Source organism: Fusarium musae, chromosome 9, assembly GCF_019915245.1.
Source record: "Fusarium musae strain F31 chromosome 9, whole genome shotgun sequence".
Classification (NCBI taxonomy): domain Eukaryota; kingdom Fungi; phylum Ascomycota; class Sordariomycetes; order Hypocreales; family Nectriaceae; genus Fusarium; species Fusarium musae.
In genome coordinates, this window is record NC_058395.1 from 362845 (window position 1) to 387575 (window position 24731).

The 24731-nt window shown below is 49.1% G+C and overlaps 10 protein-coding genes across 10 annotated transcripts; 8 read left to right on the forward strand and 2 right to left on the reverse strand.

The window, feature by feature from the left end:
- Positions 1-230: 230 nt before the first annotated feature.
- On the forward strand, positions 231-1292 carry J7337_011373 (uncharacterized protein; the record flags this gene model as incomplete). Its single annotated transcript, XM_044828922.1, has 1 exon — positions 231-1292. The coding sequence occupies one exon, from the start codon at positions 231-233 to the stop codon at positions 1290-1292; it is 1062 nt and encodes a 353-aa protein (XP_044675597.1).
- Positions 1293-1873: 581 nt separating this feature from the next.
- On the forward strand, positions 1874-2698 carry J7337_011374 (uncharacterized protein; the record flags this gene model as incomplete). The annotated part of the gene is made up of 1 exon (XM_044828923.1): positions 1874-2698. The coding sequence occupies one exon, from the start codon at positions 1874-1876 to the stop codon at positions 2696-2698; it is 825 nt and encodes a 274-aa protein (XP_044675598.1).
- Positions 2699-4354: 1656 nt separating this feature from the next.
- J7337_011375 (uncharacterized protein) lies at positions 4355-6693 on the forward strand (the record flags this gene model as incomplete). The annotated part of the gene is made up of 3 exons (XM_044828924.1): positions 4355-4772; positions 4829-5123; positions 5175-6693. The coding sequence occupies 3 exons, from the start codon at positions 4355-4357 to the stop codon at positions 6691-6693; spliced, it is 2232 nt and encodes a 743-aa protein (XP_044675599.1).
- Positions 6694-7113: 420 nt separating this feature from the next.
- Positions 7114-8444, forward strand: J7337_011376 (uncharacterized protein; the record flags this gene model as incomplete). Its single annotated transcript, XM_044828925.1, has 4 exons — positions 7114-7370; positions 7423-7846; positions 7892-8354; positions 8401-8444. 4 exons carry the CDS (start codon positions 7114-7116, stop codon positions 8442-8444), a joined length of 1188 nt encoding a protein of 395 aa, XP_044675600.1.
- Positions 8445-8535: 91 nt separating this feature from the next.
- J7337_011377 (uncharacterized protein) lies at positions 8536-10532 on the reverse strand (the record flags this gene model as incomplete). The annotated part of the gene is made up of 5 exons (XM_044828926.1): positions 8536-8706; positions 8756-8877; positions 8931-9552; positions 9660-10084; positions 10130-10532. 5 exons carry the CDS (start codon positions 10530-10532, stop codon positions 8536-8538), a joined length of 1743 nt encoding a protein of 580 aa, XP_044675601.1.
- A 757-nt stretch (positions 10533-11289) lies between these two features.
- J7337_011378 (uncharacterized protein) lies at positions 11290-12108 on the forward strand (the record flags this gene model as incomplete). The annotated part of the gene is made up of 2 exons (XM_044828927.1): positions 11290-11418; positions 11473-12108. 2 exons carry the CDS (start codon positions 11290-11292, stop codon positions 12106-12108), a joined length of 765 nt encoding a protein of 254 aa, XP_044675602.1.
- A 191-nt stretch (positions 12109-12299) lies between these two features.
- Positions 12300-12566, reverse strand: J7337_011379 (uncharacterized protein; the record flags this gene model as incomplete). The annotated part of the gene is made up of 2 exons (XM_044828928.1): positions 12300-12413; positions 12459-12566. The coding sequence occupies 2 exons, from the start codon at positions 12564-12566 to the stop codon at positions 12300-12302; spliced, it is 222 nt and encodes a 73-aa protein (XP_044675603.1).
- A 1730-nt stretch (positions 12567-14296) lies between these two features.
- J7337_011380 (uncharacterized protein) lies at positions 14297-16609 on the forward strand (the record flags this gene model as incomplete). Its single annotated transcript, XM_044828929.1, has 5 exons — positions 14297-14363; positions 14420-14567; positions 14621-14918; positions 14967-15395; positions 15446-16609. The coding sequence occupies 5 exons, from the start codon at positions 14297-14299 to the stop codon at positions 16607-16609; spliced, it is 2106 nt and encodes a 701-aa protein (XP_044675604.1).
- Positions 16610-17016: 407 nt separating this feature from the next.
- On the forward strand, positions 17017-18825 carry J7337_011381 (uncharacterized protein; the record flags this gene model as incomplete). Its single annotated transcript, XM_044828930.1, has 2 exons — positions 17017-17363; positions 17412-18825. 2 exons carry the CDS (start codon positions 17017-17019, stop codon positions 18823-18825), a joined length of 1761 nt encoding a protein of 586 aa, XP_044675605.1.
- An 869-nt stretch (positions 18826-19694) lies between these two features.
- Positions 19695-20771, forward strand: J7337_011382 (uncharacterized protein; the record flags this gene model as incomplete). Its single annotated transcript, XM_044828931.1, has 1 exon — positions 19695-20771. One exon carries the CDS (start codon positions 19695-19697, stop codon positions 20769-20771), a length of 1077 nt encoding a protein of 358 aa, XP_044675606.1.
- Between the last annotated feature and the right edge of the window lie 3960 nt (positions 20772-24731).

Consider the following 24731-nt stretch of genomic DNA (forward strand, 5'->3'; position numbering starts at 1 on the left):
GCATTATTAGCGCATTTGGGCTTGGTAAAGTTTCGGGAAGCGTAATGGAATGTTGAGTAAACGACCCACCACGAGGGTTTGACTAACACGCCAGTTACTAACACCTCGATTCTGTGATTCATCTGTGGATCATCGAGTGGGGATGAAATCATCTATATAGAAATGCCAGAATTAGTACAGCACCATCACAGCCAACATACACCTACACAATTTCTAATTCAATCATCAAAATGCCGTCTCAAATACCAACCTCAATTCCTCGCTATAGTTTCATGGACGATTATAGCGAGGGTGCACATCCCGCTCTTCTCAAAGCCTTGATCACCAGCAACACGACCCAAGAAACCGGCTACGGAGGCGATACGTACTGCGATCTCGCACGGGAGCGAATCCGTCGGCATCTCGGCCGCAACGACGTTGGCATATTCTTCGTGCCCAGCGGGACATCAGCCAATGCCATCTCCATCGCCGCCTGTCTCCGACCCCACGAAGCTGTCATCGCTGCTAGCTCCGGTCACATCGTGACGAGAGAGACAGGCGCAGTAGAAGCAAGCGGCCACAAAATCATCAACGTCACACCGCATAATGGAAAGCTCACGCCTGAGACGATCGAGCGTGCGCTAGATGATAATTGGCATTTTCCTCACATGGCGAAACCGCGACTGGTGTATATCTCCAACGCCACCGAGATCGGAACGATATACTCTCGCGCCGAACTGGCAGCTATAAAACAAGTCTGCGAAAAGAACGGCCTTATTCTCTTCCTCGACGGCGCTCGCATCGGCACCGCCCTCGCCTCCAAAGCAAACGACATGACCCTCTCCGACATTCTCGAACTCACAGATATCTTCTGGATAGGCGGCACCAAAAACGGCGCCCTCCTCGGTGAAGCCGTCGTCGTAAAAGACGCCCGCCTCTCATCAGAATTCGAATTCTACGTCAAGCAGCACGGCTCCCTCCTCGCAAAAGGTCGCGTCATCGGCGCGCAATTCGCAGAGCTCTTCGAGGACGATCTGTACTTTGAACTAGCGCGCAAGGCGAATCTGGCTGCCGAGTCGTTGTCAAACGGTATAGCGCAGGGAGGATTTTCAGTTTATGCTGCGACTGAGACGAATCAGGTCTTTGCCGTACTGCCGTTGAGTTTGATCAAGGTGCTGAAGGAGAGTTTTAGTTTTTATGTTTGGGAAAAGTGTGGTGATGATGAGGCTGTTATTAGATTGTTGACGACGTGGGCGACTGAGGCGACGCAGGTTGAGAGGTTTGTGGAGATGGTGCATTCTTGGACTGGATAGAAGGAGTTGTGGATTTAAAAAAAAATAATGGATCTTAGTTTGAAAATAGTGTTTTATGAGTTTTTATGAAGTTTTAATATAGACTACCAACTAATCAAATCATCACATCGTACTTGCGTCCGGAAGTTGAAGAGAGGCAACAGTTTGATGTCTTGTAAACCAGAGCTTGGCAGCGTTGTACGTGGAACAATTATACGTGTTCGATCCTACATCTCTTCCATCAAGCGCTACCATAGTCTTCTGTCAATGATGCCTGCCGAATTACTTCCTCGTGGTGTGAATGAACTGGGTCATCTGTTGAGAAAAAGCTTGAAATGGGACTTTTCCTCTCAGTCCACTCATCGACGATAATTTCCACTTTTGCTGACCCTCACGGATACATATTTCGGCAATATATGTACCTTCTCAGCTGAGGATACAGTATTATCTGCGAATTTAGATGTCACAAGCCAACTGCATGAGGCCTCTTTCGGCTTCATGCCTGCTTAGTCACCAGTAAGCGACGAGAAGGATTCACGCCATTTGACCGCTCAACCGACATTAACCATTTTTCTTCTTATCAGTTCTCTCATATAACAATTATGGCAGCCGTAGATACATACCCTGACAGGGAATTCAGGTTTCTGAAGTATCTTGACGATGCCGATCAACACCAGGACTCGATAACCGTCAAGCGTTCCGCCTATTGGTGCTACTGCGGTCCGCTCCTTGAGCCTTCGAAGTCATCATTACCGGACAACTTGAATGACTTTGAGAGCCAAGTCTTTACTGGCTCTATTCGCTCGAGACTTGATCCTTTTCTGAACTATATCAAGAATGTTCTCCTGGACAAGGGGTCTAAGCATTATTTCCTCACTATACGCGCCACGACGCCGACACGCGAATTTGATCAGCCGAGATGGCATACCGATGAACTCTTCTTCACCACAGACATACTCCCCGGCACACGTCTAGGTCTCAAATCGCAACACCAAAAACATCATCAACCCACCGGAACGGACTTCAAGATCTGCACTACGCTTCTCGGCCCCTCAACGCTCTTCATACCCGGCTCCCATCAACTTCACGCACGCAAAGCCCAAGAGTCCGCTCGTGACGCTGCAAGCACAGAACATGAGTGTGTGTCAATCCGCTGTGTTGGCTGTGCAGCTGCAGCAGATGCTGTGCGCGATGAACTAGCTACTGTGCTAGAACCTTTTGGTGCAGAAGCAGCAGAGATAGGTGAATTCTCTGTGTTTAAGGTTGGTAGAGAGTATGGAGCTATGCATTCTGAACCTTGTATGAGCGAGGGAGATGGTGGAAGGGTTTTCATTAATGTTGTGCCAGGGACGGAGGATGAGTTGAGAGTGCTGATGAGGAAATGGGGCATGGAATTCCCTAGACAGTGGTGGGTTGGAGGGAGATGAATGCGAGACAAATAATGATATGCATATAGTGTATCTTCGCTTCTTGATACGTTAGAGCAAGGATCTTGTTGAGGGTTGGAGATTGTTGGTCTCATGGTCAACACGTGTCTTGCCGTATTGAGGCTTCACAGCATGGGCTCGGGTAGGACTGCAGGGTAGCACGGACACATGACAATTAAAGTTGAAAACCAGCCTCTGTCTATGTCTCGGTCTCACGTCGCAAGTTACTATCTCGTAAAATATCATGTTGGAGGATGTCTTCATGCAGAATTGCTTAATAGCTGGGGTGATACAGAGAAATTATATCAACTGGTTTCGTATTTTGGGTGACAGGAACCGAGTGTCGCGACCAGCATTTGACCCGCAGTGCTTTCATCAGCATCTCATCAGAGGCATCTCCGCGATAAACAAGATTTAATGTGTACTCGAAGTTCCTTGACGAGACGTCTGTTGATTTGTTTATAAATAATTAACATACGAGCCTCACAGATATGCCCTTGAGCTAATGCGGCTTTACCATTTCATGTTAAAAGCGCTCTCGGGATCGTCAGGTCGCCAACCGCCCCGCCATTTCCCGACCATCTCGGCCGAGCACAAAAACACCAACCAATCCCTCTACAGCAAGCCTGTCAATTGACAAACTGCGCCTACAGTGGTCTAACACCCTCCAATCCAACCCCGTGCATTTCCCTCCATCCAACTCGCTGATCTCAATCAAACCTCCAGCGATAACCTTTTCCCGCACCAGTAACTCAACGGCGCACCACAGATTGTGGCTTGCATCGACAGGGTGACATCTCGTCAAAGCTTGCGGGAAAAGGTCGACGTGGCGCTGCACGCCGTTTTTGCACAGCGGGTACACCAACAAATCTGTCGTTATTCCCAACCTCTACTGTGAACCCTAAGGCAAGACAAACACGGGATCCGAGGTGTCAATGTCTCGGGACGCGTTTAATTCAGGGAAAGCTGCTCATCCCTTCCCGTGCGCTGTTTCAAACTCAAGTCGGCGAGATCTGGAAATAACAAGACCCCGTATTCAATCAACTGTGTGTTCCATACGACGGCGGGGGGGATAGCTAATCTCATAATGGCAAGGCGCTAAGCCCGCACCAACTGCGGAGCTGACGTGACCCCTAACAAGGGAACAGCGCATCAGGGAGTCTCGTATTTATCACTTCTGCAGATAAAACAACCCTTCAGCTGAGAGATTGACAAAGGGCGCTTTGTATATACCCACAAAGATATTAAATATTTAATCCTTTATCTTTCTCTATTTCCCCTCTTTTTTGCTTTCCACGTCATCTTAACTTGAGAATCCGCTTGTAACGACCTGGCGCTACACGAGGCCCCCCCTCCCTCCTTAGCGCCAGGCACAGATCATCCAAGACAAGGCCCCTTAGCTCTGCATGCTGTAGTGCATCTGCAGCTTGGGTTTTATATAGAAACAGCACCAACACAGAAAATTCCCGCCCTCTCCATTTTTAGTTCTTCCAACCTCTCTTCCAATTCACCATCTTCTTTGGTGGTTATAATTGTTTCGTTTCCCCGGTCACTCTCTACGCCGGGTTAACAAATTCCCATCTTATTTCCTTCCCCTGTCTCTTTTTTTTCTCTCTCTATTCCCGATTATCAAAACGTCTCAATTGATTTGCTGAGATGTTGTCCGCTCTTTTCCTCGCCTTCGCGGCCCCCGCGCTGGTTCACGCTGTCGCTCCCGCAGAAGATGGCCTTATCCGCTTCCCCCTCAAGGTTTCCACCGGCGCACCCGTCGTAAAAGGCGTAACCAAGCGCCAGAACGAAGTCGCCCTCGAGAGCCAGCAGAACGGTTTCTTCTACAGTATTGACGTTGAGCTCGGCACGCCGGGGCAGAAAGTCACCGTCAATCTGGACACGGGCTCCGCAGAGCTCTGGGTCAACCCCGTGTGCTCCAAGGCGCAGCAGCCCGCGTTTTGCGAATCCTTTGGTCATTTCGGCGAGAGTAGCACTTGGGTTAACCTCAACACTACTGGCGGTGTCGTCTACGGCACTGGGTATGCTTATTGGAACTATGGCTACGACCATGTTGTCGTTGGATGTGAGACTAGCATTCCTCGCTGAGACATGGGGGGTTTTTGTGCTGACGAGATTTAGCTGCGAATATTCGTAACCAAGTTTTCGGTGTCGCATACGATAGTTCTTTTACCAGCGTTGGTATCATGGGCGCTGCGCCTGATCTGAATGGTTGGGATGCGCCGTACCCCCTCGTGATTGACAGCATGGTCAAGCAGGGCCTCATCAAGAGCCGCGCATTGAGTCTCGACATTCGCACCCTCGATAGCGATCGCGGCGCCGTCATCTTTGGTGGTCTCGACACCAAGAAATACACCGGTCGTCTTGAGAAGCGCCCCATCATCCCCGCCGAGTCCTCCCCCGATGGTCTCACCCGGTAAGTCCCCCGCGCGCTCAATTGTAACAAGCGCCTGTCTAACAATACCAGTTACTGGGTCCACCTCGACGGCATCAGCATCATCCAAGACGACGGCTCCGAAGACGCGATCTTCTCCCAGACAAACGGCCAGCCCGTCCTCCTCGACAGCGGATACACCGTCAGCGCCCTCCCCGGCGCCATCTTCAACAAGATCGTCGCAGCCTTCCCCACCGCCCAGCGAACCCCTGGCGCCTACGTCGACGTCGACTGCTCCGTCGCCGACCTCAAGGGCACCGTCGACTTCAAGTTCGGCAACACCGTCATCAAGGTCCCCTACGCAGACTTTATCTGGCACAACGACGACCGCTGCGTTCTCGGCGTCTTCCAGGACGATGAGTTCCCCGTTCTCGGCGACACTTTCCTCCGCGCTGCCTACGTCGTGTACGATTGGGACAACAGGAATGTCTGGCTCGCTAACAACGAGGACTGCGGTACTAACCTCGTTGCTATCGGTACTGGTCCCGATGCCGTGCCTGACTTGGTTGGTGAGTGCGGCTCTGACTCTACCACCACGTCTGGAGCTCCTACTTCCACCGAGACTGCTTCTGAGTCTGTCACCGAGTCTGTTTCTTCTGTTGAGACGACCGCCGATACTACCCTTTCCTTCTCCACTACTCGTTACTCCAACACTACTTTCACAACCTCCAAGCCTAATGCAACCTCTACTGGCGGATCTGGCAACACTTATGTTCTCCCTACTACCTCTGCTCCCTCTACAACCATCACTTCCACCGTCACAACCAGCAAGGTCTACACGGTCACTGCCTGCCCTCCCAGCGTCACCGACTGCCCCGTCGGCCAAGTCACCACCGAGATTATCACTTCTCTCACAACATACTGCCCCGGCTCCGAGGCTACAGGCATTGCTCCTCAACCCACCAAGGGTCCCGTCAAATCGACCCTCACATCGACACGCGTGTATACCATTACATCCTGCCCTGGTTCCGGCTCCTGCAACAAGGGCGACGTCACCACCGAGATCGTGCACAACACGCAGATCATCAACCCCGAGCAACCCACCGGCGTGTTCACCATCCCCGAAGCTATCCACTGTGGCTTTGGAAACTTTGGCTGCAAGGAGGCTACCACCAAGGGATACCGCACCGTCACCATCACGTCGGTCGTCAAGGCGCCCAAGCCCACTCCTATTCCCGGCCACTGCACTACCTGCGGACCTCCTGGTTCTAACCATCACAACAACGGTACTTTCACAGGCCACTACACCAAGCCAGGCTATGAGCAACCCACCAAGGGCCACGCTACACAGGACTACCCTGAGCCCACTGGCACCGCTTCTAAGCCTACCGGCGGCAACCCTCTCGAGGAGCTTCACACCTACGAGCCCACTCATGTCTACGCGCAGCCCCCCAACACCGTCGCCACCGTCGTCAAGCCAACAGGCACACCCGCTGACTCAACACCCTCGGAGCCAACGGGCACCAGCCCCGCGATCGTCAACGGGGCGAGCGCGTGGAACGTCCCAGCGCTTGCGGCGTTTATCGTGGGCGCATTTGTGGCAGCTCTGTAAAAAGGATATAATGGATGAGAGGCATTTAATACTTATTTAATAAGGTGAAGCGTAGATACTTTTTTGCGATGGTAGATATGGGATGATAATTATTCCCTTTCATTTTGTATCTTGCTTCTAGAAGCGTATTATTCTTAGATTGGATATTTACATCGCTTGGATGTATTTATACGACATTGAATTTTTATGACAGCCTTGATTGATTTGGTGATGTGATACTTGGTTGATGAACTGGGACGAATTGATGCTGAATTGAAGATGTGACTCCAATGCATCCACGACTCTTCCAAAACCGTCGGCTTGCATTCATCCGACCATGACAGCAGCGGTTATTTGACTTGGCCAGGATGCGCATCCTTCATCCAACCACGTTCTAATTTTATTTTCTCGTCTCAAATCATCATAGCCAACGTTCACAAGATGGCCATCTTCACCAAAATCAGCATCGCAGCCACCGCCCTCCTCGCAATCCTCTTCCAGATCTACCTCAAAGAAGCAATATGGCTTGGTTTCGGCATAAACAGAACCATCCAACCGCTCAGTGACTTCCCCTACCAATGCCGTAGAATCGTGCATCATCGGTTGGAAGCTTGCGAGGACATGTACTTATCACAATCCACGCGCCAATTGTTCCTCGCGTGCTCGGATCCATTTGCACGAGGGCAATGGCAGCCAAAGTTTGTTAGCCTTTATCCAGCTTAAATTTCCAGTGTATTGATGATCGTGTAGTGTTGGGTATCGCAATGTTTCGGGTCGATCGCAGCGCGACGCTATCGTTGCGTTGGATATCGATAAGCCTGTTGATAACGGCTTTGCGTTCCGGTCGCTGAAAACACCCGATTTCGAGGGTACAGCTGGTGATAGACTGATCAACCTCGCTGGCTTCTCAGGCGTCGAGCAAGACAATGGCGATATTGATTTATTCCTCGTCAATTTGCGACCTTCGATCGACGCAGACGGAAACTTGGTAGATCAATATTTTCATGGTGGAAACGCGACTATCGAGCACTTTGCTACTGGCCCCCAAGCGACGGAGATGAAGCATGTTCGGACCTATGCTAACCATGGAATTGCCACTCCAAACCGTGTTGCGGCGATGAATGATAAATCGTTTTATATCAGCAATGATCACGGCCCCTATAAATTCGGCTGGGTAAAGAATCCAATGCCTATTTTATAGCTCATACTAACAAGACAGCGGCATCATTTGTCCATGATTCTAGGCTTCTCCGACGTAACCTTCTGCGATACTCAATCCTGCAAAACGGTTGCACCAAACCTCCAATTCCCAAACGGTCTCGTCATAAAAGAAAATATACTCTATCTTCCTGACTCCATAACAGGTCGTTTATACATCTACCACATTCTTCCTAACAAAGATCTCGAAAAGATTGATGAAGTTAATCTAGGCTATGGAGTTGATAATGCATCGATCGATGAGAATGGTGATATCTGGATCGCTGCATTTCCTATAGGCGTTGAGATCTTCAAGGCGTATGATGACCCGTATAATGCTCGTCCGCCTAGTGCTGTGTTGAGAGTTAGGAGAGTTGAGGGGGAGTATGTTGTTGAGAAAGTGCTTGAGGATGCGAAGGGAGAGGTTTTGCCCGCTGCTACGACGGTTGTGCATGATGTTAAGACTGGAAGGCTTTTCTTGAGCAGTAAGTTATGTAAATATCTACTAATTGCATTGCTAATTTCTTTTAGGCGTCATTTCACCGTTCATCGCTGTTTGCGAACCAAAGTTGTAGACATAAGCTATTGCTGGCCATATACATAGTTCATCGGTATCAACTCAACTCCACTCAGTTTGCAGCCCTTGCCGATGTTCTTATCGCAGACTCATTTGACTCGGCACAGACGGCCATTATCGATCTGTTGCCACTTCTCACTTCCGACACAAGGGAAGCACCATAAAACGTCACCAGGATCAATGCTCCCCTTGATCGATAAAAGTTTCTCGTATTTCTTACCCCAAAAGGCATGCTGCCAGTCTGGCTCGAAAAGAAGAGCCTAGTGCATGTTAATCAAGCATTCTATCTAGTAGTGTAGAAAGTCTTACCTCGTTGATATAAGCACCTGTATCCGGGGACAGTTTGCGGAATGGCTCCATGGAGGCATTCAACCTCTTGACGGCCTCAGCTTCAGAAGTCTTGTTGAAAGGCTCAAAGGACTCTCCAGATACTGATATACTGGTCAGTAAAGTTCAAGGTGAAAGCCAAGGTTCTTCAACTTACTCGCGTGAATATAACTTTCCCTCCATCCCGGGTTGACAGCTGTACTCCCCCCTCTAGGCTTCGCATCCCTAACACCCTTCCCAGCGATCAAATGAACCGTCAACCCCCCGGCAGCATCTAAACTCTCCTCCAACGCCCCCTTAAACTTCTTATCACCCAGCGCCTCCCTCCCCAACAATCTCGAAGCAAGATACAGCGTCACCCCCGCAGCGCCCTGATCAAAATAAACATCATACCACTCCAAAAACGAGCCATACTCTTCCCTCGTAGCGCTAAACTGCACAGCCCCCGGCCACCGCTTCTGAATAGTATCATTAATCGGCTTGAACAGCTTGAGAATGTAATCTGGGTCATCAACGTCCTGTGCCGCAAAGACACCTTGAATGCCCGCTACTTGGTCGGTGCCGCCGGCGGGGTTGGGTGTTTGGGGGCTGAGGTTTGTATAGCCTGAAAGACCAGCGTCGGATAAAGAGGGGAATTGGGAGAGGATGTAGGCGAGGAGGTCGTATTTGAAGGGTGCGACGGCGGATGTTCCGATTGTGAAGGCTGATGCGGTGATTTTGGGGGTTTTGTAGACTTTCATGGTTATAGATGTGAGAATGCCAAAGGTTGAGCCGCCGCCCTATATTGTTAGTATAATGGGTAGTAAGAATGGGTAGTAAGAATGAGTGGTATAAATGGGTGGTAAATGGGTAGTATAGATGGGTAGTTGAATGGTAGCTGACTTACTCCTCGCATTGCCCAGAAGAGGTCGGGATGGCTATCTTCATTAACAGTCAGAATCTTCCCAGATGGTGTGACCATTGTCATCTGGAGGACCTGATCAACTGCAAGACCATGTTTAGTTGATAGGAGTGAATGACCACCGCCGGTGACGTAGCCTCCGAGACCGACAGTCTTTCCGCCGCCGCCAACGACTACACGGCCAAACTTATCCAGCATGGTGTAGAGGTCATACATCTGGGTTCCCGCACCGGCAGTAACAGCATCCCCGGTAAGGACGGTCTTGGAGTTGTAAAGTTTAAAGGCGCCTTTGTGGTAGGTTATGTCCTTGAGATGGTGCGTCCAGAGGGAGAGAGAACCTGGGGCAATGGAGCGGCCCATGTAGTCATGGCCAGTGTTCTTGACAATGAGTCTGACGTTGTTCTTCCGAGCTATCATTCATTAGCAAAGCTCTCGGTAAATCGTGGAATATTTACCAAAGTCGACTCCAATCTTGATATCCTCCGCCTTGGTAACATTAACAACATAAGCAGGATATCCACTTCCACTGCACGGATAACTTGCATCCGGAAGACAAGTCCAGTTCGAATACTGATCATAAATAAGCGAGACAGGATCCTGCGTGTGAAGATCATAATGCTTCCATGCCTCAGCGACCTTGGGACAAGTATCTTCGTCATAAGACGGCCAGCCCTTATGGCAAACAGCCCCAGGAGGAACAGGCGCAAACAGTCTACCGTCTAAAGTCTCATTAAGACGAGACCACGCCTTGTGCGAAGGCCAGTCAGACGACCCAGGGTACGCCTTGCAAGTCTTGGGCACAGAGCCAGCAAGAACAGAAGGTATGAGAAAGGCGATGAAATTATAGAGACGAGTCATTGTGTGCGATGCACTGAACTAAGATGCTTTGAACAGGAACAATACTTGGGGTAATTGCTCGCAGGTTTATATAGGCAGAATATCTGAAATGGCCCCCATCTTGGCATCACGAACACGGTCTAAACGAGGGATCATGTCCCGAGACTAAAACAGCATTTCTGCGGCGTCGACGTCAACGCGTATTAGTCGGGTTTTTCTTTCTGTAGCTCAGCCCTGCCAAGAGGGGTATTTTGTGGAGGTGGGCTTGGATGGGGGATCATGATGCGAGATACGGGGCTTGAAACTGTCATGTTTTGTGGAGGGAGCGGTTGGTCCGTGGGTGAGAGGATCATTTGTGTTTTTGGTCAAGTCAGTACTCTATAGTGTCGCATTGCTAGTAACTGAACAATCGGGACATTTCACCAACTCTCTATGATTCACCTTAATATGCTTCATATGATTATTGCAACTGAGTGAACCTCCTCACAATGCACATCGTAAATGGCCACTGCTCAATCCACTCCCGAAGTGCCGAGATCAAGAAAAAAAAAACAACTCATTCCAACCCCTGTCCCCTCTCGCCATATCATCCCCAAAACAGCCTAATGCCATGCCCGTAATCAATGCTTAATCTCAATGCAGTAAAGATCAGGTCCAATTCCCTCCCCCCAGACCCCTAATACTCCCCCCGTTTCCTCGCGTGGCTGTCGCAAAAGAAAATGCCTTCAATCACACTCATTCCTCTCGCCCTACGTCAGGCGTGTTCACTCCCTCAAAAATGCTGCGGCTCTCGCTGCTCGTCCACTCCCTCGTCGCTCTATCCTCCGCGCGCAAGTCAGACGGCGGCACGGTTTGGGCGACGCCGCATGATAGTTACTCCTCGTCAATTGGCGTCCTCGGGTGCAAAGTACGCGACATTAAACCCATCGCTTCGTCCATTCAATCGGGCTAATATCACCAGGTCAACACGAATCGCATCGCCTACTGGCCGTATTCGGTCGACTGCAACAACATCTGCATCGCGCTCACGTACCAGGACCGCACCGTGCACCTCCTCCGCGTGGATCAATCACAGGGTGCCTACGACGTTAGCTACGATGCGTGGAATTACCTCTATACAGGCTACTCTGCCACCGACAAGCCCACGGCCGGCGGTCCCGTCGAGATGACATACTCCAACGTCGACGCATCCAAGTGCTCCGATTTAATACATACAAAGAAGAGCAGGCTCCCGCTTAGCGCAGCGAATAGCATGAACTTTTTGACATCGTGCCTCGATCGGAATGAGAGTACGTGGGTGGGCGATAATTACGTTCTTTATAACATTCTCGACTCGATATGTACGCTTGGACATGACGAGACGTGTGAGTTGGATTATCCGGCGCAGAACCAGGCCAAGTGTCCGCATACGATGGGCGTGCCGGATGAGTTGAAGGGGGAGGCTGTTGTTAATATTCGGTATCCTAGTGGAGAGAAGGTGAGCGCTGCTGATGGGAAGCCAGTGGATGAGGACGGCGCGATGGCGTTGAACAGCCCAGGTGGTATGATGTTGGCGATTGTTGTTTTGTTTTCGGCGCGTCTTGTTCTTGGGATGTGATGCGTATTGCTGATGATGGCGGAGGATGATAATGTCAAGATACCCCTAGTGTTTTGTTTTATACCCTTTCAATTGAGTAATTAATTCCGCATCGCCGATAAATAACTTAGGATCAATTAATGTAACAATTTGGTATCAACACCGACATAAGAAAGTATTCCCATCGTCAAGTACCTTGGTTGTCGCAGCATTTATTTGCCCAGATTCAGTGCCTCTTTAACCTTGCCCATCACCGACTGCTTTTTTTGTTCTCCCTCCTCACTTGGCCCAACATCATCCTGACACAGCGCATCTTTTCCGTGCATCTATTACTTATTAGTATGTACATTCAATTCATGACAGCGACTTACCTTTTGCTCTTCCACTTCGGCCTGGTGCATGATGTCGTGGACCTCTTCGGCCGTCTCATCATTGAGACCAGTTGGGGCCTTTGGGCCAGAATGTCTTCTCTCCGACATGATTTTCTTGTCTTGCTGTATTGTGATATGTTTAATTCTTCTCTTGGTGTTTAGTTCCAGTCTGGAGCGACAGTACGGTGCTGGGATGGCAGCTTCATATAACTCCCGCTCTCGTCCCTCGTGTCATCATCCCTCCCATACCTCACGATGATATGATGCTGAGCAACGTCATGTTGAACCATCGCGGGGTCAAAATGGTAACGTTGGACGACAATCTCGAGACCCCTCATCATCACAGTGCAAATGGCGCCGTGACAACATCTCATTCTGCCACAAGTCTCGTTATATGTATGTACACTTTTGTATCGCATACCGTGGCTGGCAACCATCATTACGTTTGAGCGTCTGAACGCTTCGTCCCGATACGTTGAAATGCTTAATTTCCGCATGATGACATCGCGAAATGCTTATCTTTTTCCTGTTGGTGTTCAGCTGCTCGTGTGCCATCGTGTGACTTTGGGGGATTGGATGGAAGTGACTGACATGATATCACCTCGGCAATTTCCATGGCTTGATGTTGGGAAAAGGACAATGATCTGATTGATCGGTGACTTGTGGTTCCATCTCGTGATGTGACTGTATTATTCTGGCGGTTCTCGCATCGCATTCTATTCATTTTCAGTCACTGCCATCGTTCCATTGGATCTTGCTAGAGGCGCATCCCTTTAAATTCGGGTTCAGGGTCCACGGCTCCAGGCATAGCGATGGGTGTATCTAGGCTTTTAAGAAGACGAATCAACATATTGCAATTATCCAGTAGATCACACGCCTTGGGTTGCTTAATCCATGGCTCAGCTTAAACAAGTCGCTGCGTAAGGCCCACCGTTGATCCGCCGGAACAAACGCAGGCCAACGTGACCTTGCGACCGAAACACCGGTGGGATCTACAAGGCTAAGGACTACCGATCTACCGGATCTAGAGGGCATACCAGTATATCTTTACCAAGCGCTCATTGGAGCATAGTTTCAAGATATTGAGGTTCCATCGAAGTTTAAGACTTCATCTCTGACAGGAATACCGCTCATGCTCAGGTACAAAGCGTCTCAAATAGTCTCACTTGAATACCTTGAATACAAGCGAATTAACCCTCAACACTGATATGGAGCCACCCAACGCAGAAGAAATCTTTTTCTTTGAATCGCAATTGTTTGCATCTTGGCCATTCTCGCAGTTGACTATCTTACCAGCGATAAGATAGCACTCCACGACCTTCTTGGCAGATGACCGCCGAGTGGTAAGATGACGACGATAATTAAGATGCACAAAACCCGAAATTATCAATACGAAAATCACAGTCAATTGTTTCATTACCAAAAACATCCAAGCCTCACGGCTCCTGTAGATCCGATCTCAATACGCAAGAACCAATGAATCCAAGACCCCTAAAATTACACACTCCATCACCAGCGAGGCAGTGCAAAATCACCTACAGAAACTTTATCGCCAAGGGGGCCAAAACACCAAGAAACCTCGTGCCGACTTAGCCGCCCAATCCGGCTCAACACTCTTGGCCAAGTGGACCCAGCTGACGTGTATTGGAGCGCCCCAAACGTGTCTTTTTCACCTTTTTCTTTGCATCAAACACATTCATTCACTTCTCTACACAGCCTTGATAGCGCTGTCGTTTACTGTCTGTTTGTTTCTTGGTATGTTCCGTCGCGCAAGGGGTATTGCTTGACTAGACCGACGGGGAAAGCACAGGGATCTTATAGGCTGGAAGATGCCGAGTATGGGGTTCGAGGATAAGACGACGTACAACGACAAGTATGTCGTTCTGTACGACTTCGGCGAGACGGGTGAGTTTTGAGAAACGAGTGAGAAACGAGATGTGATGAGGTGCTGATTCGGGCAGATCATGATACGGCTATCAAAGAGTTCAAGACCCTAGTGGCAGACCTGGAAGAAACTGGTTTCGACGTTGAAGTCAGAGCGGGCTATGAGCAATCCCTCCTTGTATTCGCCAAAGCACCCCGCGAACTCCTCGGCAACGCTGTCTACAAGTCCAGGCAAGTACTTGTTCAAAACTGGAACAGGACTTTATTAACAGAGACAGCAGGGTTAAGGACTGGCTATACGGCATCACGCCGAATCACCCTGGCGGTGATAAGAACACAGTCGTTGATGGAGCTTATGAGGCAGAGGATATTCTTTCGGTTCATCATATCGTCAACTGGTCCAAGGATCTTGGTGGTGCGGGCATCACCCCCGGGACAGGGAAGTGGGAGAACGTCAAGGCGATATTTCCTATTCATAATTCCAAGGTCAATCAGTCGTTGCTCAAGTATCTGAGCAGAAAGTTTTTCTTGTCGAACGAGGATATTGATCAGATTCGCAACCTTCACGGCTCAAAAGTACGCCCCCTTTCACCCATCTGTATAAACATGTACTGACAACCCCAGGTCGCTTTTTACTTTGCTTTCATCCAAGCCTATCTTCTCTTCCTCACCTTCCCCGCCATAACAGGCGTCATCGCATGGCTCTGGCTTCCACGCTACTCCCTCGCCTACGGCATCCTCACCAGCGTGTGGTGCACCGTGTTCCTCGAGTACTGGAAGATTCAAGAACTCGATCTTAGTCTCCGCTGGAACGTCAAGGGCATTCAACACGTCAAGGTCAACAGACCGCAGTTCAAGTATGACTATGAGTATGTTGATGAAGGCGGGCGGAAACACTACTACTTTCCTAGATGGAAGAAGGTCGTGAGGCAGTTGTTGCAGATTCCGTTCTTGATAGTGGCGTTTTTGGCGCTGGGGATTACTATCATTGCGGTGTTTACTATTGAGATTTTGATCTCGGAGACGTATGCTGGGCCGTATAAGGATTACTTGGTAGGTCACTATTCTCACTAACAACCTTGTAAGTTATCTAATTTAAGCAGGAATATCTTCCAACTATTCTCCTGGCTGTATCTCTCCCTTACATCACCTCAGCCCTTGAAGACGCAGCAGAATGGATGACCGAGTTCGAAAACCATCGCACCGCCGATCTGCATGAAATGTCACTCACCCAAAAAGTCTTTGTCCTCAATATGTTCACCAACTACCTCCCCATTTTCCTCACAGCCTTTATCTACATCCCCTTCGGCGGGACAGTCGTCCCCAAACTTGAAAATTTTCTATCAGCTGCATTTGCCAGCGTCGGCAAGAAATTCGTTCATCAGCCGTTCCATCTTGACGCTGATAGGTTGAGAAACGAAGTCATAGCTTTAACGGTCACAGGCCAACTATCAGGTTTCTTCGAAGAGAACATCGTCCCGATGTTGAAGCATAAATTCTCTGATTGGTATCGAGATTATCGCAGGGCGCGATCAAAGGGCGATATGCTTCTTGCGGTGGTGAAAGATGATCCTGAAGAAACAGCTTTCCTATCACGGGTTCGAAACGAGGCGATTCTTCCAAAGTACAACGTCCAGGATGACATTGCAGAAATCGTTCTTCAGTTCGGATATCTCGCGCTATTCTCGCCAGTCTGGCCGATTATCCCAATGGGCTTTCTCATCAACAATTGGATTGAGCTACGATCTGATTTCGCAAAGATCTCACTGGAGCATCAGCGCCCCGCACCGGTTCGCTCAGGTGGAATCGGCCCTTGGATCTACTCCCTCGAGGCGTTAACCTGGCTCGGAAGTATCTGCACCGCAGCAATTGTGCATCTTTTCAGCGTCGACAAAGTCGGCAATACAATGGGGAGCTGGGCTACTCTCCCCGTTACCGTTTTCATCAGCGAACACGTTCTTCTTCTTCTCCGATCTCTTGTCCGCTTCGTTCTTCAACAAATCGGCTCTGAGCGCATTCGAGAAGATTATAATCAGCGCTATGCGAACCGCGTTAAATATCTTCAAGAGCTGGAGACGAAGAAACAGCAGTCTGGACTAGCTGTACGTGAAGCGCACCGCGAGCGACGCAAGTCGGTTTTGGTGATGGAGAGAGATCCATTTTGGACGAAGCAGGTCCATGACGGTGCTAGTGAATTAGCAGGTGTCACGCTCATCCAACAGGTGAAGAAGAATGAAGAGCCAGGGGATCAAGAGAAGAAGGATTAAGCATAACGCGCAACAGAACCAGTGTATAGATTACAGACCAAATTGTTTCATATGTAATGTATTTTTATTAATTCTTCACATTCATTGCCTCGGTCCAACGGTATATTCCATCGCCAAGACACGGCCGAGACATTCGGCCGTCTAATCCGAAAGAGATTTTTAACTCTCGTCATCATTCCAGACTCGTCCATCACGCGATTGTTGCAGGCTGGTTGCGGGGTCTGAACCTTAATGCGCCGGATGCGAAAAGAACTGTTCAGCTCTCGAGGTGAGCTGACGAAACTCGCTTCTTGGTGCCTGTGTTGGGAATAGAGTGCCAAGAACGTCTTTCGTGTAGATAAAGTATAAGGATGCTCTGACGCCATGTACAATGATCTGATTGCCAACCTCAATTACACAACATCAAGATGAGATTCACTGGTATTTTCTCCACGGCTTTCGTGGCTGGTACTGCAATTGCGTTTTCGCATGATGCGCAGCATCGTCTTGGTAAGCAGATCAATGTTGCTGGCACAGCAGACGCGAATCCGAAATGCAATCTTCCTGCTCCGCTGAACCCCTCCGACGATGGGCTTGAAAGTTCTCATGATTTATTCTCCAGCAAGAAAGCGCTTCAACTGATGGTCAAGAAACATCAATCCCTCGTCCGCATCCCTTCAATCTGCTATGACGACATGGGAGACTTGGATACAGATGATAGATGGAAGCCCTTCAACGACATTCCAAAGATGCTCAAGAAGGCATACCCTACCGTGTAAGTAAATTCAATTACACTCTGAACGATGATTTTAACGAAATTCAGACATAAACACATTACCCCAGAAAAAGTCAACAAATTCGGCCTCGTCTACACCCTCAAAGGCTCCGACCCATCCCTCCAGCCAATCCTCCTAGCAGGCCATCAAGATGTCGTTCCCGTAGCCGACGGAACACTGCACGAATGGGTCCACCCGCCCTTTGACGCGTTTTACAACGAAACAGACGGCTATCTCTGGGGTCGCGGCGCCTCAGACGACAAATCAGCCATCACAGCACAGATGTCTGCCCTAGAAGCACTCTTATCCCAAAAGACGTACAAGCCGCGCCGTACAGTCATTCTAGCTTTTGGTTTCGATGAAGAATGCTCTGGTCATCGTGGAGCCGGTCATATCTCGAAACATCTGGAGGCGAGATATGGAGAGCATGGCATTGCTGCTATTCTTGACGAAGGCGGTGCTGGGCTGCAAAAAATGGGCGATGTTTTATACGCGCTTCCTGCTGTTTATGAAAAAGGGTATCTGGATGTTTGGTTCAACGTTAGTGTCGTTGGCGGCCATAGTTCAGTGCCAACACCGCATACAGCGATTGGCATAATGGCTGAGATCGTTACTACCCTGGAACACAATCCCTTCAAGCCTGAGATCGCCAAGAACGGAGCTATTCATCAATGCCTCGCTTGCTTCGCCGAGCATTCGCCCCATGTCTTTCCTGATCTCACTAAGCTCGTCAACGGTGGAGATCTGCAGGGCGTTGCAAAGTTCTTGACCAAGCTGTCGCGCGATATGCAGTACATGGTCCAGACATCACAGGCAATTGATGTTATTTCCGGTGGTCAAAAGATCAATGCGCTGCCGGAGTTTGTGACGCTTGGTGTTAACCATCGGTATGCGCCGCAGGATAGTATTGGAAGCATCCAGCATCGAATCGTGGGGCTGATTAAGGATATTGCTGAGAGTCACAACCTTCGAGTCGAAGCTTTTGAGGATGATGCAGACTATGATGTGTATCTCGCTGCTAACGATCTCTCTCGCCAATGCAACAAGGACGAAGATCTCTGGCAACAAAAACACAAGGGTGTTTTGACAATCGCAGCCAAGAAAAAGTCCTACATAACACCTCAATCACCAACAACTGGTCCAGTCTGGGATATCTTTGCAGGAACAGTACGACATTCATTCGCGCAAGAGGCAAAGACAGTAGTCGCAGCACCAGGAGCCATGACAGGCAACACCGACACTCGCCATTATCTCAGTAAGTTCTCCCAAGTCCAGGGTATTTCGTTCGTCACTGACTCCCAATCAGATCTCTCTAAAAACATTTACAGGTGGAGCCCTGGCAGCCTCAAGTCCTTCTCCAACATCCACAGCGTTAATGAACGGCTATTGATGAGCGAGCAGATGAACATGGCCAAGTTTTACTATGATTTCATCCGTAATTTCGATAAGGCCAATGTCTAGGGGGAAAGCCATGTAAATACGGAGTAGGAGATCATATTCATTCACTGATTATTCTGTCGTAATTCTTCCGTTCATCTGAACTTGTTCCGTTCCGTTTCTTTCGCGCTGGGTAGGTGTCCACTCACCTGTTACACCCGGCACTGAACCCCTGTGCGCATCATTTTCCACCAATCACTTCAATCGTCAACTTGCCAAGGCTTTGAGATTATCTCTGTCGATTGAGTTTTGAGAATTAATTACAATCTACGATTGACTTTACATGGTCAAAAACTATACGAAATATACAGTATTGAACTCGTATTCATCACTTATAGTTGTAAACAACCTTATATCGAAACGCCAAGTTGTTTGCCGTTGTTTCTGCAAACAGTTTCGCAATGCCCTCGCTCAATCGCCCAAAGCGCTTAGAGGTCCGAGATATGAGACGTCTCGCGTAACTGACAAGACAGGGTGTCTCACCAAATTCACCAAATCTCAAACAAAACCCCCTTAACCAGTTCCTCCAAACATTACCAAACGACCCTCAGCGTCTAATGTAAGGAACAGTTTCAGTTGGCGCGTATTATCCACCGATATTCCAGCAATGATGTGCACATCCGAGAAACAAGGGATCCTCCCTCCATCTTGATAAAGCTATGGCTTCTCCCTCCTGATTCCGTCTCTTCTTTCTTTTCTCTCTATCCCATTCTTTCCATCACAAGATCTGATTCTTAGTTTTTCGCAGCTGTTGCTTGCGCCTTTCTTTTCTTTCTCTACGAGATTATTTCATTCTTTGCAGACCCTGGTGGTTTAGCTATCCTTTCGTGTCCAACTCTACGAAAATACTTCTTACCACTATATCAATCAATCCTTAAAAAGCAAAATTCAAGATGCGATCCTCCTTCTCTACCGCTCTGGCCCTCGTCGCCGCCCTCCCCACCGCCTTTGCGCACTACAACTTTGACGCTCTCATCGTCAACGGCAAGGTCACCGAGCCTTATGAGTACGTCCGCAAGACCACCAACAACAACAGCCCCATCACCGACGTCACCTCCAAGGACATCATCTGCAACGCTGGCGGTCTCGACAAGGATATCCGCGCTGCTACCAAGACTCACGCTGTTTCGCCTGGCGATGAGGTTGGCTTCACTGTCGCCAACGACATGGGCCACCCCGGTCCTCTGGCTGTCTACCTGAGCAAGGCCCCCGATGGCACTGAGGCTTCTGACTACCTCGGTGACGGCGACTGGTTCAAGGTCTACGAGATGACATGGAAGACCATTGGTGCGAACGGCATTGAGTGGGCCAACTACATGAACGGCCAGTCCAACGGTATCACCAACTTCACCTTTACGCTCCCCAAGGAGACTCCCAAGGGTACTTACCTCATGCGCGCCGAGCACGTCGGTCTCCACGGCGCTAGTGAGAAGAACGGTGCTCAGTTCTACATTGGTTGCGCTCAGCTCACTGTTGATGGTACCGGTACTGGCAAGCCTTCTCCCGTTGTCTCTCTCCCTGGTGCTTACACCGCCACCGACCCCGGTCTGCTCCTCAGCATCTACTACCCTCCCGTCACCAACTACACTGCTCCCGGCCCGAAGGTCTGGCCCAGCGGCTGTGAGGACCACACTCCCAACTTTGCTGGCCAGGCTAGCGACGGTGACTGCACCAACGACAAGGGTTCCGACTCCGGCTCTGGTTCTGGCAGCGCTGCCCCCGTTGCCAGCGACGCTCCCGCTACTGAGGCTCCTGTCGCCTCTTCTCCTGATACCGATGCCCCCGCTGCTTCTGCCCCTGCTACCACTGAGGCTGCCAGTGCTGCTACTCCCACTGAAGCTCCTGTTGAGCAGCCCGCTGAGACCTCCTCTGCCCCCGTTGCTACCAAGGCTCCCTCTACTGGTGGCAAGTGCAAGGCCAAGCGTGCCGCCAAGCGAGCTCTTAAGGCTAAGCGTGCTCTCAGGAAGTAAACTGAGATTGTATGAGATGGAAGGTTGAGTTTCTGATCTTTGCGTGGATGGAATGATGGATCATTACTGGATCCCACGTAAAACTTATTCTTTGTACATAGTGATTTTGAGTCACGTATACATATAGCAATTGACGTGTGAACAAATGAGAGTTCCTAGACTTTTGACATGCTTTTCGTGGCCGTGAATGATTCTCATCCTCTGATGGCTTTTACCCCGCATGACGTGAGACTGTTTTGGAGGTTGATGACCCGACCATGAGTTTTGTTTCTGTTGTGGCTTGCACATCACCGCCACGAAATGCTTGTCAACACCGCCACAATACAGTCTTCCAACTTTCAACATCATCACAGAATCTTCAAGTCAACCCATCAGGAACCTATTCCCTACCTTCTTTAAATGCAAGACTTTCGTATCTGATACAACGATCTTGATGTGTTGTCTTGAGTATATTTGGATCTCAGATATGGAAGAGCTACAGTTGACACTCCAGATTTCCCTCTGAACCCCATCCAGCTGACTTGGCTCTTTTCGGTCATGATACTTATACTTGGTAAATGACGAAGCGACTATCAAAAGACCAAAATGGGAGTTTCGGATCGTCGCTCTCTCAGATGATTGGCCTAACTCATCAATCAACCCCGTTCCAATAACCTCTGGACCCCTATGGCGTTATCTCAGCTCAAATGTCGTCATCAAGCCCTCTGCATCCTCCAACGCAGTACGGTTGCAATCTATGCATGCAAGTCCGTTTCAACTATTGAAGCACCGAAGCCTTATCGAACACACTATAAACAACGTGCCGTGTGCAGAGATCGAAGCCTACTGCATATGCGAGATCCTGCTAGTCAAAACGATTGCACTCCATCTTTGACGCACGGCCTATGCGTCTATCACTGTACTTCAGATTGCGCCATCGATGGATGAATGTCGCAAGGTGAGATTGTCCAATTAAGATTACTTTTTTGGGTAGGACTATCAGTACATATGCGAGGATATGGCGTGGGGTATCACAGCATAATATCAGAGATAAGAACTGATCTCGATGTTACGCCGTTATCAGTATACTGCAAGCCTCGAATTTCTCTCGGTAGGGTGATTTGCATGTCTATTGTTCTGAGAGTAGAGCCAAAGAGCTCTGACAAGAGACATAAAGTTCTGGCGTCAATAAAAAGTTACTTCACGATGTCGATAGTCTCATACAACTTGTCCACTTTACCAAAACAAGTCCAAGGATTATTGAAGGCTCCTTGCTGGCTGCCTGTCAGTTCAACACCATTCTAGCATCCAAAAAGCAAAGAGAAGCCTTTACATGCTGCAAAGCATATGTGCATGGGGAGGCAGCCCGTCTCCCTTCTCTACGCCCTTGGTATATGTATACACGACACCAACTTACGTAGCTGTCACCCTATAGAAGAGGCACAGAGTCGGAGAATCTGACGCGGTCCACTTAGATTCTGCAGATATGAGTGGCGTGCATGTTATTGAAGTTAATGGACTTTTGCCGTATTCTGGACTGCTCAAGAGGATGGGAGACAGTATGAATAGAACGGATATGGAAATTAATACTGGACCTGGATCAAAGTTTGATACGAAATAAGTTGATAGATGTTGGTGGCCTTCAAGATGACGGCCGCTGGAGACCAACCTATTTGCTTTGAGCATAAGCAAGAGACGTAGGGCTTGAGGGAAGCCACCTCGGCCCGGATTGATGAACAAGAATTTAATATAATTACAGAAACCCGTCTTGGAATAGATAGCGGAAGGGGATGTCGGTAGAAAGCCAGCCACGAAGTCAAGGCTAGATTGAGTACTTTGAGATGCTCACTGACAGCCTCAGTCACGAATTCAGACAATGTTCACCCAACAAATAATACAGAGGGCAACTCAAAGCTGCCGAACTTGGGAAAATGATATCCTGTAGAAGGTTTCGTACCCAAATTTGCCAAGGAGCCACTTTTGATGAGGTTGGGTCAAGTCCCGTCAGCAAGCGGAGAAATCATAAGCGAAGCCATGTCCGCCCGCAAACCTCCATAATGACCAGTTCAACGGCAGTAACCTTGCCGCAAACTCTTAAGAATTAAACTCTAGGACTATGATCACAAGACATCCCAGAAAGTGAACTGTCACCCAAGCCAAAGGTTTAAATCCTCTCCATACATACGGCAATTACCTCCTCGATTTGGCCTCGTATTCCCAGCCGCTGACCCGATACCTGGGACGACTGGAATGCGGGAACCGTTGAAAGTCAGTAAGGTTCAACGCCGTTAATGAGAGACAGTGAGAACGTGGCTAGAGGGTTTGGCACCGTCGCCAGTCATGTGTGAGGCGCCGGCACGCTAGTCAAGAAATCAGGAACGCGCTTCTACTGGAATGCGCATCAGTGCGTAAAGTGACGACGTCTTGATTGAGTTACAAAATGGACTTTTGAGGAGCAGCTTGGGATGAAGTGCATTGTTTACAACTGTTGAGCGGCTGAATTGGTGGCGGACTTCCTTTGGACGTGTTGCAACCAGTATGTCAGGCACGAATTTCAATTACTCGTCCACGTTTTTCACCGTAGAAAAATGGTACAGACGAAGATGACATTGTGCCATCTGCCGTGTCAGTTAAGTGTAACTTGGGCGTCATGATCACGAAGATTATACGAGATGCAACTTGGCAAAGAGTTATCGTTCAAGGAAAATCCCATCAAACGCAACACGTAGGGGAAACTACGAGCCTCGTATCGCCAGGCTCCAAGCTGCAAGGCTCTCAAGCAAACCTGCCAGACAAAATCTCGGGGCATAGCTCGATACCCTAAATCGCCAACCTCAAGTCAACGACACATGAGGCCCGACAGGATAGAGTACTGGAGGCTTGCTTACCCGATGTGACACAACACCTTTCTCCCATCCCATCCGGTGAATCCACACTTCTGGTGGCTTTTTTTCTCTCTCAGCTACCCAATGTTGTAAGACTTGGGTCAGCATGCAGAAGGACGGTGAAAAATACATCTACTAAGGGTATGCTGTGCTGTAATGCATCGGATGTCGGGGGGTATAATGACGACATGGATATAATTCTGTTGGAGGAGTAGCTCGGATGGGCTTACGTTAGGGCAACGCAGCCATTGGACAATGCCGTGAGATGCTTACTGCACGTGGGTCGTGTCGATTTCAGGCAATATGTTGAGAGAGAGTCTGACTGCAGATCAGGCGTTTTTTGCGAGTATGGACTTGTATGTAATTACTTTGGGAGGTATCATGGATGACGGCGGGTAAACAGCACCTACATTCTACATGTTAATGGCCTGATAGTGCCGTGATAAAAACAGAACTCCATGTGAAAAAAGCAACACTGAGCTGAAAAAGTCAATTACCATACATGACAGTGGTAAATATGACATTGCAGCAAACAAGGCTCGCTCGGACCCAGAGAAACATGCATCATCCTTTGAGCTCTACATGGATTAGACGTTCAGCCAGAAATCAGCCGTAAAAAAAAACAACTCACAGTGGCCGTCATCAGCTGACCTGTATAGCCAAGGATTCTCCAGTTGTGGCAGAACAACTATTGTCTGCAGGCGTTAAATAAAGTTAACAAACATTAACAGAAGCTCATTAACGCCAAAGAATTACAGGGGGAAAAGGAGACAAGTAATCGGGGGGCCACCAGCCTCTCGTGTTCTGGGGGGACCAATTGAAAGTGATGGCGCCCTGGATCGTCACAACGGGCGGATAGTTTTTCCCAGGTTCGATCAGCCATTCCCCGCAAATAAGCGGCGGAAAACTCTATTCCTCGTGCCGTGACTTTTCACTCTCACTGAATTGATTCTCTCCTGATGCTAGACCTGCAGGTGAGATTTGGACCAGCCAAGCTTAGCTGTAGCGATTGAACATGCAACATGAACCAGGATTTTGTTTCTTCCCCGCAGCTGGACCGACCTGAAACGTCACGATTATTCAATAGAAATCTGCT